Source organism: Vanrija pseudolonga, chromosome 5 (assembly GCF_020906515.1).
Source record: "Vanrija pseudolonga chromosome 5, complete sequence".
Classification (NCBI taxonomy): domain Eukaryota; kingdom Fungi; phylum Basidiomycota; class Tremellomycetes; order Trichosporonales; family Trichosporonaceae; genus Vanrija; species Vanrija pseudolonga.
In genome coordinates this window covers 101,818-116,449 of record NC_085853.1, presented here as the reverse complement: position 1 = coordinate 116,449, position 14,632 = coordinate 101,818, and the positions used below count along the sequence as shown (strand labels likewise).

Sequence of the window (14,632 nt, the reverse complement as noted above, 5' to 3'; positions counted from 1 at the left end):
CGCGTCGAAGGCAATGTCCCAAGTGCCACATGTGGCTAAATCCCGCCCTCACCGTACGGGATTAAAAGCTCCTGGCCCGATCCTGTCCGGCAGCAGAGCGAGTTGGCCAGCGTACGGATGCTCTGGATGTCTCTGCTGCTCCCTGGGCATCGCCAGCCAGCCAGCCAGCCGTGGGCACGCAGTCCGCGCCTCCATCTCACTCTTCGACACAATCTAGATCATCCTCTAGACACCCCTCCCCCCCCCCTCTCCCGCCATGTCCGCCGCCCGCCTCCTCTCCCGGGCCGTCCGCCCCGCGGTCCAGCTCCGCCAGCCGGTGCGTCAAAGCAACCGCAACTCCGACAGCGACGTCGTCGGCATGGAGCACAATGGCCCAGCTCTCATTGGCCAGGCTCCGGAGCCCGACTCGTCGTCGGAGGACATGAACACTGCTGACATGCATGCCGCAGACGCTTGCCCGCGCCCTCGCGACGCCCGTCAAGACCGCCGACCCCGTCACCAAGACGTCGGTGCTCTCGAATGGTCTCTCGATCTCGACCGAGACCATTCCCGGCGCCTCGACCTCGACTGTTGGTCTTTGGATCGACGCCGGCTCGCGCGCCGACGCCGGCAACGCCAGCGGCACCGCCCACTTCCTCGAGGTGGGTATTGGGTTTATGCAGGGGTTGAGAGGGAGCCCGGAGGCGTGGAGGATGAGCGGAGAGAGATCCGGAGGGTGGATTCGAGGTTTCGGATGTCGGGTGTTGGGGTCGGGTCAGCCGTGACGTGGGCCGGGTGTGCAGGCTGCTGCTGCTGTCAGCATGCTCTGGTCTGGCTCATGATCGCCGAGCTTTGCATGGCAGCTCCGGCGTGTGGCAGGTGCTTGTCACGCTGCCGCCACTGTCGACCCCGACGCTGTCATCAACGGCCTGTGACTGGTCGACGATGCCTCGACGCCACGGGAGTTTTAGGAGAGGCCGCTCGACCTCCGAACTATCACTGACAACCTCCCCAGCACCTTGCCTTCAAGGGCACCAAGTCGCGCTCGCAGATGCAGCTCGAGCTCGAGGTCGAGAACCTTGGCGCTCACCTGAACGCCTACACCTCGCGCGAGCAGACCGTCTACTACGCCAAGGCGTTTGACAAGGACGTCCCCGCCGCCGTCAACATTCTTTCCGACATTCTCCAGAACTCGAAGCTCGACGAGTCGGCCATTGAGCGCGAGCGCGACGTCATCCTCCGCGAGCAGGAGGAGGTTGACAAGCAGCTCGAGGAGGTCGTCTTTGACCACCTCCACGCCGTTGCCTTCCAGGGCCAGGCCCTCGGCAACACCATCCTTGGCCCCAAGGACCACATCAACTCGATCAACAAGGGTGACCTCACCTCGTACATCCAGAAGAACTACACCGCCGACCGCATTGTCCTCGTCGGTGCCGGTTCGATCGAGCACGACGCCCTCGTCAAGCTCGCCGAGGAGAACTTTGCCAACCTCCCCGTCTCGGCCAACCCCATCCCCCTCGGCCAGTCGAGCCACGAGCCCACCAAGTTCACCGGTTCCGAGGTCCGCATCCGTGACGACACCATGAACACTGTCAACATTGCCATTGCCGTCGAGGGTGTCGGATGGAAGTCGCCCGACTACTGGCCCATGCTCGTTCTCCAGTCCATCTTTGGCAACTGGGACCGCTCGCTCGGTGCCTCGTCGCTCCTCAGCTCGCGCCTCAGCCACATCATCTCCTCCAACAACCTCGCCAACTCGTTCATGTCCTTCTCCACCTCGTACTCGGACACTGGTCTCTGGGGTATCTACCTCGTCTCGGAGAACCTCATGAACCTTGACGACCTCATCCACTTCACCTTCAAGGAGTGGACCCGCATGTCCATCGGCCCCCAGACCGCCGAGGTTGAGCGCGCCAAGCAGCAGCTCAAGGCCTCGCTCCTCCTTGGCCTCGACGGCTCGACCGCCATCGCCGAGGACATTGGCCGTCAGATCATCACCACCGGCAAGCGCTACACCCCCAAGGAGATTGAGCGCTACGTCAACGCCGTTACCGAGGAGGACATTAAGCGTGTCGCCCAGGTACGTCATCGCGGAAGCAACTGTTCAAGTTTGGCTGACATCCACACAGAAGTACCTCTGGGACCAGGACTTCGCTCTTGCCGCCGTCGGCCGTGTCGAGGGCATCCTTGGTGAGTCATGCATAGCTGAATCGCGCTTACGTAAGACTACTCTAGGCTCAGGGCCGATTTGAGTTCTCTCACTTTTTAAGCACGCCTCTGGGAACTTAGAAAGGCAGCTGGATGCACCGTAAAATCGATGTAGAGATCGAGAAGGAGAGGAGACTCTGTCGGTTGGATTGTGGTGCCACAGTGCCACTTGTGGCGTCATTTTCAATTTGCTTCCGCTAATCCTCGACCCTGACCTCTATTACCCTGACCTCCACTTTTGAATTCACTCCTTGTTGGATTTGTTTTGACGAAACCCACTCATGCTTTTCGGCCAGACCCATCGCCCACGATAGACGAGCATACAAGCGTAGAACGCATCCCCTCACTCTCCTTTCCGTCTGACACGATGACTACCCACTCGTCCACACCCCTTCCTTAAGCAGCAAGCTTATCTCTCGTTACTACCCGACTACCAGCCCCAAGCCAACCAGTCGGTTCAAGGTTGCCACGTATCACTGGGCTGCCTGCCTTGGTTCCTACCCTACCTCGCTCAGCCACATCACCCCAGGTCCGTCGTCTTCCTCCCACCGTGCTTCTCGCCTATACCCTTCCAACAGTCAATCAGTCGACCTCCTTCACCTAGCCCTCGCCACACGGACACACTCATCAACGCCTGCCATGACGTTCACCCCTCGGCCCAAGAGTTTACAATGTGGTGAGTAGTAGTGGAGTGCTGCGGCTCATGTACGCCGGCGTGCCGGCGTGTGACGCTGGGCCAGGATGAGCGCTGGGGTGTCGCTGGGCGTTGACATTCTATGCGCCCTACGCCCTCTGCCGGTCCGTGCGCCCTTCTGTCGGCCTCACTGATGCTCGTTACATGCTTAACTACCCAACCCGCTCCCCATATTTTCGTCTTCGTCCTCCTTCCCTTCCCTCATTCATCCAACACCCCTCGCCAAACTGAATCCAACGCACCTTGCCGTACTCCACGTACCCTCAGCAAGCATCGATCATCACGGATGAGAGGTGGAACTTAACCCCTCACTTGGGAACGGGCCACTTTCTTGTCGCCCGAAGTAGGTGACACGGGGCCAGTGGCCACCACAATCTCGTGGAAGATGAGCAGGGGGACCTTGCTTGCAGGGTTATCGCCTATGAACGCACACGTGGGAACGACGACTCGCTCAAGGTCAAAGGGCCCTGGCGTGACCTAGTCGTAGGCCTGAGTTCTCTGTGCAATGTATGGGTTGCTCACAGATCTTATGCCGACTACGGGGAGTCATGGCCTCGGCTCCGTTCCCACACCGTCGGTACCTGGACCGCACACTGCCGGCGTTACGCCCCGCCCTCGACGAGCACGTCGAGGAATACGTTCTCGGTGGCATCGACCACAACTTGAGGACAAAGGAGGAGCGCGAGGAAGGGTTGGACTTGAAGGAGGTGAGGCTACCCTCAAAATACCAACTGACCCTCAGGTTATGCGTGCGGTGGAGGGTTCCATGAGGTTGTCGTTGGCTGCAGTCTTGAGGCTCTCATCCCCGAGATCAAGGCCACGAAGGACAGCCAGATCGACGCGTCGCTGAGGACTGAGCGCCAAACGATCAGCAAGAGGCAGATGGAGCAGCGCTTCGAGTGGGCCGGCATCGTTGATGCTTCCTCTACTGGGACGCCTCTTCGAGAGCTGCAATCCAACCACGCTTTATGCCATGGGAAGGAGGACGAGGACTCTGACGTTAACGAGGAGCCAGCGTATGTTCAACCTGTACCGATGTGGGTTTGCTAACTTGACAGGTACAAACGCCGTATGAAGGCAGAGTGAGTAAAACGGTCGTAGGTAGCCCACCACGTCGGCCCGAGGGAGCTGACCATACACACAGGTTCACCCCAAACGAGGACGACTTTGCAGTTAGGTTGATTGCGGCGTTGGGGCCACACGACACCAAGTTGCAAGGTGCCCGAGCGACCAAGACTACTTGGGCCCCCTGGCAACTCGAGTCTTGGGAGAGGATTATGGTGAGATACCGAGGAACATGTTACAGGAGACAATACAGGTTACTCACCACCCACCTCAGGCGTCAAACACCCTCATGGGGCCCCTGCTCGAAAACTACACCGCCTCTTCTTGGGCTAAGCGGTACGAGCGGGGCGGCGAGACTTGGGCTTCGCTGGTGGACAGCTGCGTCCAGGAGGGGATAAACACTCGGCTGCAGACCGAGGCCGAGGCTGCCGACGGGACAGACATGGGCAAGGTAAGTCCCCTTGCATACTCCTAGCTAAACACACCCACAGAAGTTTGGAGCGACCTCGTTGGCCGTGGTGAAGCCGCTCGCCAAGAGCGGCACCGTAGCACCGTGAGTTGATATTATTACCCAGGACCAAAAAGCTGATTGATATATAGAACACAGCAGCCGCTGCGTCGCAATACCAGCTCCAACCAGCGCGCATGGTCGTCGCCCGAGATCGACCTCTTCTGCCGCATTATTGCAGCAAATCGTCGCCTCTCGCAGATTGGGCTGGGACCCAAGACGCGTTGCAGCGGGCAAGACCGCAAAACCCCGACACCAGACAAAGACTCATTTTGGGCCAATGCCAGGGTGAGGACAGATGTGGCGAGTGGCACTAATGCACCGCAGGCTGAACATGGCTCGCGGCACCGGCTTTGGAGCTGGTCGGATTGGCAGCTGCGCGAGTACTACCATAAGCACCGTGTCCCGATTGAGGACAATGTCGAAGAGTACATCAAGGCCGGTATCCAGGCCAATCTCAAGACGCGCTACGAGCCGGTCAACTTGAAGGGGGATTGGCACGCCGGCAGTCGAACTCTGGACATTTGATTAGTCACATGTTGTACATTTACCGGACCCCACACCACACGTAGTCTGCGCCGCGGGAATGTCATGACATTACAAAGGACACTTGTATGGACCAAGGACAAGTGTGGCGAGGGCATGGCAGGTATGGAGCCCGAGAAGGGCACCAGGCGCACATACCACACGGCTCTGCATTGTCATGGCCACTGCACGCCGCAAAGAAAAACCACGTGCCTCAGGGCAAGATCGCGACTGACTTGTCTCATACGTCGTCAGCCGTCATAACCTCTCCCCCGCGCCCACCCAGCACCTCGTTCCTCTGACTCGAGCACTCGCCAAACGGGCAACACACCGCGATCTTAGCTTAGCACGCTAATTTCCCGGTGGGCGGTGTTCGAGCCCAGGTGTCGCCAAAACTCATCGACCTGACCGTCAGACATGGTTGCACCCGCACGGCGCGGGTGGCCGCCCAGGAGGATAACCCTCTGGGCGCTTGACGGCGGGAGTTGTGGCGATGCTTGGTAGCCCCCTACACTCTATGCAAGAGAGCGGGGGCTGGGGGAACGGGGGCCACTCTTTTGCATGCTGATTTGACCAGATACTGGAGTCTTGTGAGAGAGTTGTCGGTCATTGAAGTTGCTGCAGTGTGTCGGTTGGGTCAACCCCGCGGTCCATCTTGCCCTCCAGGTTAGGTGCTCCGCGATCAACAGAACTGGCAGTTCTTTCCCCGTGCCCCCATGACCTGAAGTTTCAACGTGCTTGTATTGAACACGAGCTGCATTGTTTCATCATTGTCACTAATCACTGTATGTACTGTGCAACTCATTGGGGGTGGCTTCACCATTTCTGGCACACGGCAGGCATTACGAGGAGGGAAGGATGCGGTGGTCCAGTAGGCGATAAGGGGCAGTGTGCCCTGTGAGGAGCTCCTCAGCAGACACGATGTACGAGGCGTCGTCGAGGAGTAGAGCCTTGACATTGCCCAGAGTGGCAAGCTCGTAATCGAGCCTTCCCTGCGGATCGATGTAGCACGCCAACAGTCGAGCTGGCATAAAGTCCTTGCCGACGATCGGGTCGTGCTCCATTGATTGAATAAGAACCCCAACCTTCCACAGGGGGTCGTACCGGTCGATACCTTGGCGAATGATCTGGAGTGTCGCTTTAACAAAGCGCCGGAGGGCGTCCACTGTCTGACCGATGGTGCTGTCGTCCGAAAATGGGTTGCCCTGCCACCTTGGGGCTGAAAAGAGACGGATCGAGTTGATAAGGCGGCGGAGCCACTCCATACGGGGGCTTTGGGCGATGTACGTCGGTAGGAGGCAGACAGTGGGAGCATCCATCCCCGCGTACGCCTTGGTTCGAAGCCGTTCACGGGTTGGAAGGGAAATCGTTTCGAGCGCGACACGGCCGGGGAAAACGAGGAGGCCCTGACCTTGGATGGTGCCGGAGGAGTCTGTAATGCAGACGATGATGCTGGTCAGAAGCTTCTTGACGACATGGAGGTCAGCTGGCGTTGTGTAAGTGGCGGTTGAAGCTGAACGAGAACGGCACTCACACTGGAATATGCCGTGGAGTACTTGGAACAAACCGCGGCCGCCGCCGCTTCCTTCCAGGTGCACGCGCTGTCACTCAACTCTAACGCGGCATGCGGTGCGCAGGGACACGACGAGGGCGAGGCACACTACATGACGCAGAGTCACACAACAACAACAACAACAGCATCGATAACAACCAAGCCGCGGCCGTCCACCATCTCGTCCACTGGCCACCTCACCTCGTCTCATACAGCATGCCATGATTACTCATATCTATGTACCAACTACAGTACTGATTTTACCACATGAACGCCTCCTCAAAGTACTCGATTGTCGACCCGCTGACCTGGCCCTCGCCGGAGCCGTACCGCGTCGACACTGCGCGGCGCAGGTCGTCCATCATACCGGCCGGTCCACAGCCGAGCACGGCGAGGCGCTCAGCACCGATAAGCTGCGAGACGGAGCGGCCGACAAGCGTGTCCATCACTGGCCGTCCGGAGCGGATACGCAAGTGTCCCTCGCCGTCGCTGTCGCTGTCGCGCTCCTTGCCGCCCTCGGGCTTCTCGTGCACCGGGCTCTCCTGCGGGCTGGAGCTGCTGCCGTCGTCGCTCTCCACCTCGGCGGCGACATCGGTCGGCAGCTCGTCAATCACGTCGGACGCCGTGGCGCCCTCTTCGCGAGAAACATGGACCTGGATATCGATGCCATGCGTGTGCTTTGGTGCGAGCTCGCGCGCGAGCACGTCGGCAGCGTAGTGCGCGTTGCGGACCACCCACACAACCGTGACGTGGCGGGCATGGCGTGGGCCAGACTCGTTCTGCAGCGCAAACACGTACGGCAGGATCGCGGTGATGCCCGAGCCGCCGGCGATGAGGAGAATGTTCTCGTAAGACGTGACCGGGTGGTCGTGCCCGTAGGGTCCTTCAAGAAGCACGCGCATGGAGGTGGAGGGGGCCACGCCGTCGCTGACCTTGGCGATACGTTTCTGGATGCTGCGCGTCCAGCCGGCCTGGGGCGCGAAGAGGAAGTGCAGCGTCGTGCCGGCCTCGGTCTGCTCCCACGAGCCGAGGGTGAACGGGTGGTTCTCCCACGGCTTGATCGAGCGCGGCGAGTAGAGGAAGTAGTAGCTGCCAGGCTTGGGGTGCAGCCGCACCGACGAGTTGACGCTCATGCGGACGAGGCCCTCGGGCCCACCCGTCATCGTTGCAACAGTGTTCTGCTGGCCGAGGGTGCGGAAGGAGAGCACGGCGATGCGGCCGACACGGAGGAGGCGGTCGAACGCCCACACGCCGATACACGCGTACAGCCAGGGGTTGTACGACCCGTCAAAGATCTTGACGTGGTACCACAGCATGACGAGCACGACAACTGCGAGGCAGATGTGCAGGATGAGGAAGACCTCGTACACCTTGTCCCGGATCGGCTTGAGCGACAGCGGGAGGAGGACGCACATGGCGACCGTCGCGATGACGCCGGTGCGCCAGTACTCCTGCGCCCAGAGCTCCGAGTACGGGTCGTCGCGCTCGAGCCAGGTGTACGCTGCCGAGTGGATGATGGACTGGACGACGGCGACGCGGGCGGCCCACCGGTGGAAGATGTTGCAGGATTCTGGGGGTTAGTTGTTGTCGTCGCCGGGCCACTCACGGTAAGTCCAGCCCGTGAGCCAGATCAGGAAGTCGTTGCGGCCGGCCAGCATCCACAGCAGAGGCAGGTTGTAGAACGCCATGATGCCCGTGCGGTCGGCGACGTAGCGCCACAGCTGGAAGCTGGTCGGGTACTCGGAGTAGTACATGTTCTCCGGGAAGACATGGTACCCGACGAGCGTGAAGATGAGGTTGAGGATGACGTAGAATGCAATCGCGATCGCCTGGAGGCGGGTAGGGATGGACACCCACCCCCACGGCTGGAGGTGGCGGTACCCGAGCAGCGCGGGCGTGGACACGTTGCCGCGGTACCAAGTGTACGCGCGGGTCAGGCCTGTGGCCTTGGAGCTTGACGCGCCGGCGGACTCCGCGTCGACGCTGTTGCGGTGCTTGTGTGCCACGTACGCTGTGAGGAGACGGTTCGCGACTCCGACAATGACCATCAGGCCTAGGAGGAGCCACAGGGCCCAGCCGAAAGCATGGTGCATGATCATTTCGTCATCCCATGTCCACTGGGCGTGTCAGCGGTGGATTTACATTGGCGAGGAGAGGGTGGACGAGTGCCACTTGCCCGCGCCACGCCATACTCACCTCGGTGTCCCTCCCATGGTCAAAGTTGACCTGGTTGGGCAGCACGGGAGCCGCGTACATGTTCGACGTGTTGTGCATGACGACTTCGGTGTCGATGACCTCCATGCTCGACAGGGGCGGGAGGAGCTTGAGCAGCGAGGTGTAGGCTGGCGCCTCGACGCCCTGCTCCTTGGCATAGTTGAGCACGTAGTCCCAGCCCACGAGCGCATGGTCCTTGCAGTACGTCTCCATGCAGCCGACGACGGACGCGATGTACAGCGGAGATGCGAGCTTGGACTGGTAGTAGCCTAGCGAGTCGTTCTTGTCCGTGAAGTGAATGGGGGAGAGGGTGTCGTCGCACGCGCTGAAGCACCATGTCGGGCGGTGCTTGGTGTCGACTACCTTCTCCCCGGCGAGGGCTAGAGGCAGCGTGGCGAGCGCGCCGAGCGCGAGTGTTGAGAGCCTCATGCTGTTTGTCAGTCTTGGGAAAGGCCTCATGTAGTCGAAACGGCCGCCTATATACCCCAGATTGTTCGACTGCAGCGAGCACCACCGCCCGCCGGCCGGCCGACATGCACACGTCGTCGGCGACACCGAAAAAAATAACTGTCGCAGTGTGTCGTGCACGCAGGCAGGATCACTGGTCCAGGATACATAGAGTTACATGACGCCCAACATTACTCGGAACAGAGTTAGAGTGCAGCACTAACTATGCACCTCGGCCGACGCTCCGAGTGCCAAGGTTGGGGGTTGTGCCTCTCGAGAATTATTTTCGTTGGCCGCGGCGGGTGCTGAGCGGCTCGAGACGTCGAAGCGGGCATGGGGGGGGTGTTATCAGATACCCTCGACACACGCAGGATGACACCATCCGGCCCGCAACGTGGCCGCGGGGCCGGAAACATCCTCCATCGCGAGGGCTGTGACTCGCCAACAGTGGCCGCCTCGGCCGATCACGATGCGGCTTGACGCCAACGGCCAGCATGCCCAGCCGACAAGTGGGCCAAACGAGACGAATACAGAATGCCAAGCCGGGGGTGGGTGGGTGGGTCTGGACTTTTGAGGGCTTTGCGACGAGATCCACGGCTGCGAGATCCCGTCGTTGGAGGTGGCTTGTAGTGGAGGGAGCCGGTCGTGAGTGTTGGAACAAAACAACTCGTGCTTGGTCGAGGTATTCTCGTCAGTGCTCCACTTGGCACCAGGCTGGCTGCCGCTTTTGCCTAGCAAGACGGAGCAAGCCGGTGCGGTGTCAGCGACATGCACGCGACTCCGCGGCCACCTCAACCCCACCACTTGGCCGCTCTCAGCTCCCAGCCAACGGCCAGACACCGCGTCCACCCCCAACTGCATGCGTCCACCCCCGTATCCACACCCCCGCCTCATCACGCCACGGCCATGCACCCCGCCAAGGCCTCCACAGCCAGATCCGACTCGTTTAGCCAGCCAAGCCAGGCTAGGCCGAGAACACAAGGCGGGTAATCTGATACGATACGGTGAGGCGGGATCGGCGAGCGGCAGGGTGTCGTCGGCCGACCGCCGCCCGGGGAGGCTCAGTCGCCGGGGGCTGCGGATGGGATAGGATATTGGCGCACCAGCGCAGTCGGAACTCGGAACAGGCGTCGGGTGTCGCTAACGGCCAACCCAACGTGCGTCGCGTGATTGGTGACAAGTGATGCATGAGGGGTGCGAGCGAGCAAGGGTGCGTGCCTGCGTGCGTGCGAGTGGTGCTACTGGTGTTGTACAATTGCGTTCTACGGGACTCTATGCTGCCAGTGGAGCCGACGGGTGCGTTCGGCTCGGCTCGGCGTCGGGCCTACTTCTGCCCGACGACGACGACGACGCCGTCGCCTACTACTTCTCGGCGACCGTCGGTGCCGGCGCTGCGCCAGCCTCGGCAGCCTCGTCGACCTCGGCGTGCTTCCTTCGCCACCGGCGCCCGAGCGGCCGGTCGCCGGCCCAGAAGAGCGGCGGGACGACAAGCAACAGACTCCCGCCAAAGCTCATCCAGCAAATCACGTCCCAGCCCTTCGGGACGACATGATCATAAATCTGCCCGCCGATGACTGAGCCCACGGCGAGGGAGACGCTGAAGGCGAGGTTGAGGGCCGCGAACTGGTGGATGCTGCCTATGCCCTCGCGCATTTTCGACACATACGCCAGCTCGATCGACGCGCCGATGTTGATTGCGTTTTCGGTGAAGCCTGGGGGTGTCAGTGGGGGACTTGGCGGCCGGATGGTAGTTGGCGCCGACTCACCGGTACACGCAAACACGATGAAGAAGCCCACGATGCTCTTGCGCAACGTGAGCAGCGGGAGCCACGGCAGGTTGATGAGAATAGCAGGCAGGATGAGCCACTCTGGCCCAAACTTGTCCGCCACCCACCCCGCCACGGGGCCGATGAAGAACTCGGGCGCGCCGCGCGCGAGGAACATGAAGCCGACCGTCTCAGAGTCCTTGCCCCACGTATCGTTGACGTGCAGCGCCAGACTCGCGTCCATTGCGCCGTACATCAGGCCAAAGATGAAGGCGATCGTCAGGGCCGCCATGCCGCGCGGGATGGAGAGGAGGGCGACGATGACGCCGAAGGGCGAGAGCTGTTTCTCTTCCTTTGGCTCGGCGGGCGTGGCGGGGTTCGTGGTCGGGACGACGGCGGTCTCGGTCGTGGAGGCCGCGATGGAACTGTCGCCGGGGGCAGTGGCCACTGCGCCGTCGGCCGTCTGGGCGGCGGTCGCCTCGGCGCACGCGAGAACCTCCAGCCGTGCCTTCTCCGTCGGGTGCCAGTTGTGCATGAGCCGCTTCTCCAGCACCAGCAGTCGCACGAGCAGATCGACCGCGTTGATGACGATGCAGAAGATGAACGGCGAGTTCCACCCGAGGCGCTTGTACAGTGCGCCTCCGACGGGCGGGCCGATGGTCGTGCCGAGCGTGAAGCCCGTGAGGGCGATACCGATGTGCTTGCCGAGGTTCTTCTCGTCGATGTTTTCCGTGATCAGCGCCATGCCGACTGGGCGTCAGCGCTGCGTCCACACTGACTTCACTCACCCGTCCAAACTACACAGGAACACGCGCCCTGCAGAATCCTCCCCATGATCATCGCGACGTAGTGGTTGCCCAGCATGAACATTATGAAGCTCGCCTCCATCACAAACACGGCGATGATGAGCGGGCCCCGGCGCCACCTGTAGCGGTGGAAGAAGTAGGCCACCGGGAAGGTCGCAATGAGGATGCCGCCAGAATACGCGAAGAGAAGGTAGCCGGTGCGCGAGGACAGGTTGTCGTACCCTAGTTTCTCGAGGTGGAACGGGATGACGGGGACGATGATTGCCTTGGCGTCAGCCCATGCCACACACGCGCGCACTCACATAGCTGATGTTGTCGCTCGCAATGCTCCACGCCACGACAGCAGTGATGAACCAGTCGGCCGAGCGCCATCGCCACCCCCAAGGCCCCTTGTCGGCGGCTGGCGGGGCGACGGCGATGGGCTCGAGGTCGGGCTTGGGCTCCTTCGTGTTGTTGTTGGGGGAGAGCGTTCTGGACAGGGTGCGCGAGAGGGTTTGTTCGAGGTTGTACGTGTAGTCTGGGACGACTGGGCCGACTTCCGGCGCCGGCGTGCTGTCGCATTTGCCTGGGCCAGCTGATGCGCTGGTCATGGTGGGTGGTGGTGTCAGGAGTGTGAGAGTCAGTGGGGAGGCGACTTGAGATGGGGGCAACAAAAGCTTTAGTACACCCTCCGGCGTGCAGCGCGGGCCACGCGCCGGATCCGGCCCTCGGGGACGGGTCGCGGAGATGACAGCACGCAGCGACGGACATGAAGCGACTCGACCTGACTGATATGCGCGGAGATGGAACAACTCTGAGCAGATAGGAGCAACTTTGTCGTGGCAAAAGTCGAGTGGGGTGGAGCCACAACGTTGTCTTGGCGGCGCGGAGACGGAGATGGTTCTCCATGTCCGTTTTAGGCAAAACTGATTTCGGGACGACTCTGGTCCGCGGCGAGTTGGTTGCAGCTAAGCAAAATGCATGCACTGACGAGAGTGCTTCGGCATGCCTGCCGCGGTGATGCATGCGCGACGCGACGCGACGAGGCAGCACATGGTTGTCTCTCCGAGCGAGTCGTGCCGAGCGACAACGATGGCGACGACCGCGGCGGCGGTGACGACCCGACGTCGGCGCGCTGAGTTAATCACGTTGTGGTGACTGCCCGCCGACGCGCCAAACGACGCGCTGGGCGGCGGGATATGAGGCAATCAAGCTCGGAGTCTATGGCGGCGATATAAAGGTCGTGTGGCCATCTGCTCGGTATCTCTGCTTGCGCTTGCTGTCGAGCACGCTGTCCTCGATGCCGTCGTGCCGCTGCGTCGAGCGGGTTTGGTATGCTGACTGATTGCGCCGAAGGAGTCGAGGGAGGTTTTGAAATGCCAACCTGCCACCATGACGCCATCAACAACGGAACCCTTGACCCATCTCACTTCCTCGCTGTCACTCACTGCCTCTCCCCCAACGACAATGCCCCGCACAATCACCCTCTCAGACGGCAAAAAGGTCCCCGCGATCGGATGGGGTAACGGCACGGGCGGCCTCGCTGCGTCCGGCACCAAGGCCATTGACGCCGGCGCGATCGCCCTCGCCGACGGCATCCTGCACATCGACACGGCGCAGCTGTACCAGACCGAGGCCGAGACGGCGGCTAGTATTAAGAAGGCGGGGGTGAAGAGGGAGGAGGTGTGGATTACGACCAAGTGTAAGTTGGGGGAGGCGGCAGCCGGGTGGAGGGGTGGGTGGTGGCATACTTCTTGATCGCGCAGGATCATAGGGGTGGGTGGGCGGGCAAAGTATCGCTCGCGCTAGCAGGGTGGGTGGGTGGGCGAGATGAGTAGCGAGCGACAGCTCGGCGGGCGGGTGGGTGGGCGAGATGACTTAGGGCTGTTTGATAGAGGGGTGAGGGTATGAGGGTGGGGAGGGAGGGGGAGTCGTGCTCAACGCCGCACGGATCGCTGACGCTCGCCGTTCAGTGTCGGACAACACCATCGCCGCCAAGGCCACCACCGCGGCCAACGTCCGCGCGTCCATCCTCGAGTCCATCGCCAAGCTCGAGACCATCCCGGACCTGGTGCTCATCCACAACCCGTACGTGCCGGAGAAGGGCAAGATTGGCGAGTTCTGGACGTACCTCGAGGACCTGGTGTTGGACGGCACGCTCAAGGGCGCGTCGCTTGGCTTTTCAAACTTCCGCCCGCAGGACATTGACGACGTGCTCGCCGTGGCGCGGATCAAGCCGGTCGTGAACCGTGAGTGGCGCTGTCGCCTTGGACAGACAGGCCTGACACGCCGCGCAGAGCTCGAGTACCACCCCTTCCTCCTCACCCAGCTCGAGCCGCTGCTCGCCAAGCAGGCGGCGCTGGGCATCGTGACGCAGTCGTACGGCCCCCTGTCGCCGCTCCTCCGCCACCCCTCGGGCGGCGGCTCGCTCAAGGTCGTGCTGGAGCGCATCGCTTCCGAGCGCGGCGTGGACCCCGCATCGATCCTCCTGCTGTGGACGGTCCAGAAGGGCGTCGTGGCCGTCACGACGTCCACCAACGCCGAGCGCATCCAGAAGCTCGCCGACGTCGACGCGCTCGAGGACCTCACTGCCGAGCAGATCGCGGAGATTGACGCCGCAGGCAAGAAGGCGCACTACCGCTTCTACGTGAGTGGCTGGGCGGATTTCGGATTCGTGGGGTGCACGCCGCTGACACATTGCAGAAGGAGCACATGTTCGAGGACTTTCCCGTGCCCGACCTCCCCGAGGACGCTTAAGCGCGTATAGATGATAGATGAGGGCTGCGGCGTGGGCGCAACGGCATGGCATGTGTTGCCTGATGAGTCGATGAGGGTCGGAGCCAAGGGGTACTGGGCACTGGCTCTCGCCCCGCTCACTGGCGTGCACTA

At 61.7% G+C, this 14,632-nt stretch overlaps 6 protein-coding genes across 6 annotated transcripts; 3 read left to right on the top strand and 3 right to left on the bottom strand.

Annotated features, from left to right (window-relative positions):
- The first annotated feature begins 181 nt into the window (after positions 1-181).
- mppB (Mitochondrial-processing peptidase subunit beta) lies at positions 182-2,417 on the top strand. The gene is made up of 5 exons (XM_062773248.1): positions 182-316; positions 450-641; positions 995-2,059; positions 2,109-2,169; positions 2,205-2,417. The coding sequence occupies exons 1-5, from the start codon at positions 257-259 to the stop codon at positions 2,246-2,248; spliced, it is 1,422 nt and encodes a 473-aa protein (XP_062629232.1). The 5' UTR covers positions 182-256; the 3' UTR covers positions 2,249-2,417.
- Positions 2,418-3,429: 1,012 nt separating this feature from the next.
- On the top strand, positions 3,430-4,982 carry LOC62_05G006728 (uncharacterized protein; the record flags this gene model as incomplete). Its single annotated transcript, XM_062773247.1, has 8 exons — positions 3,430-3,572; positions 3,670-3,897; positions 3,940-3,963; positions 4,026-4,161; positions 4,221-4,397; positions 4,438-4,499; positions 4,577-4,742; positions 4,782-4,982. The coding sequence occupies 8 exons, from the start codon at positions 3,430-3,432 to the stop codon at positions 4,980-4,982; spliced, it is 1,137 nt and encodes a 378-aa protein (XP_062629231.1).
- An 839-nt stretch (positions 4,983-5,821) lies between these two features.
- Positions 5,822-6,754, bottom strand: LOC62_05G006727 (uncharacterized protein; the record flags this gene model as incomplete). The annotated part of the gene is made up of 2 exons (XM_062773246.1): positions 5,822-6,465; positions 6,733-6,754. 2 exons carry the CDS (start codon positions 6,752-6,754, stop codon positions 5,822-5,824), a joined length of 666 nt encoding a protein of 221 aa, XP_062629230.1.
- A 37-nt stretch (positions 6,755-6,791) lies between these two features.
- Positions 6,792-9,182, bottom strand: freB_0 (Ferric/cupric reductase transmembrane component B; the record flags this gene model as incomplete). Its single annotated transcript, XM_062773245.1, has 3 exons — positions 8,728-9,182; positions 8,138-8,648; positions 6,792-8,101 (listed from the first exon to the last, which is right to left on the bottom strand). The coding sequence occupies exons 1-3, from the start codon at positions 9,172-9,174 to the stop codon at positions 6,792-6,794; spliced, it is 2,268 nt and encodes a 755-aa protein (XP_062629229.1). The 5' UTR covers positions 9,175-9,182.
- A 1,372-nt stretch (positions 9,183-10,554) lies between these two features.
- SPCC18.02_0 (putative MFS-type transporter2) lies at positions 10,555-12,354 on the bottom strand (the record flags this gene model as incomplete). Its single annotated transcript, XM_062773244.1, has 4 exons — positions 10,555-10,904; positions 10,959-11,708; positions 11,747-12,029; positions 12,067-12,354. The coding sequence occupies 4 exons, from the start codon at positions 12,352-12,354 to the stop codon at positions 10,555-10,557; spliced, it is 1,671 nt and encodes a 556-aa protein (XP_062629228.1).
- An 830-nt stretch (positions 12,355-13,184) lies between these two features.
- SPAC19G12.09_2 (NAD/NADP-dependent indole-3-acetaldehyde reductase) lies at positions 13,185-14,534 on the top strand. Its single transcript, XM_062773243.1, has 4 exons — positions 13,185-13,445; positions 13,717-13,992; positions 14,041-14,390; positions 14,447-14,534. The coding sequence occupies exons 1-4, from the start codon at positions 13,211-13,213 to the stop codon at positions 14,498-14,500; spliced, it is 915 nt and encodes a 304-aa protein (XP_062629227.1). The 5' UTR covers positions 13,185-13,210; the 3' UTR covers positions 14,501-14,534.
- Positions 14,535-14,632: the final 98 nt, after the last annotated feature.

Bases quoted from the DNA above. Each gene is read 5' to 3' on its own strand.
- mppB (XM_062773248.1), top strand. From the start codon at position 257: ATGTCCGCCGCCCGCCTCCTCTCCCGGGCCGTCCGCCCCGCGGTCCAG. The intron at 317-449 runs GTGCGTCAAAGC...TGCATGCCGCAG, and splicing joins CGGTCCAGCTCCGCCAGCCG to ACGCTTGCCCGCGCCCTCGC. The intron at 642-994 runs GTGGGTATTGGG...CAACCTCCCCAG, and splicing joins GCACCGCCCACTTCCTCGAG to CACCTTGCCTTCAAGGGCAC.
- SPAC19G12.09_2 (XM_062773243.1), top strand. From the start codon at position 13,211: ATGCCCCGCACAATCACCCTCTCAGACGGCAAAAAGGTCCCCGCGATC. The intron at 13,446-13,716 runs GTAAGTTGGGGG...CTCGCCGTTCAG, and splicing joins GGTGTGGATTACGACCAAGT to TGTCGGACAACACCATCGCC. The intron at 13,993-14,040 runs GTGAGTGGCGCT...CACGCCGCGCAG, and splicing joins GATCAAGCCGGTCGTGAACC to AGCTCGAGTACCACCCCTTC.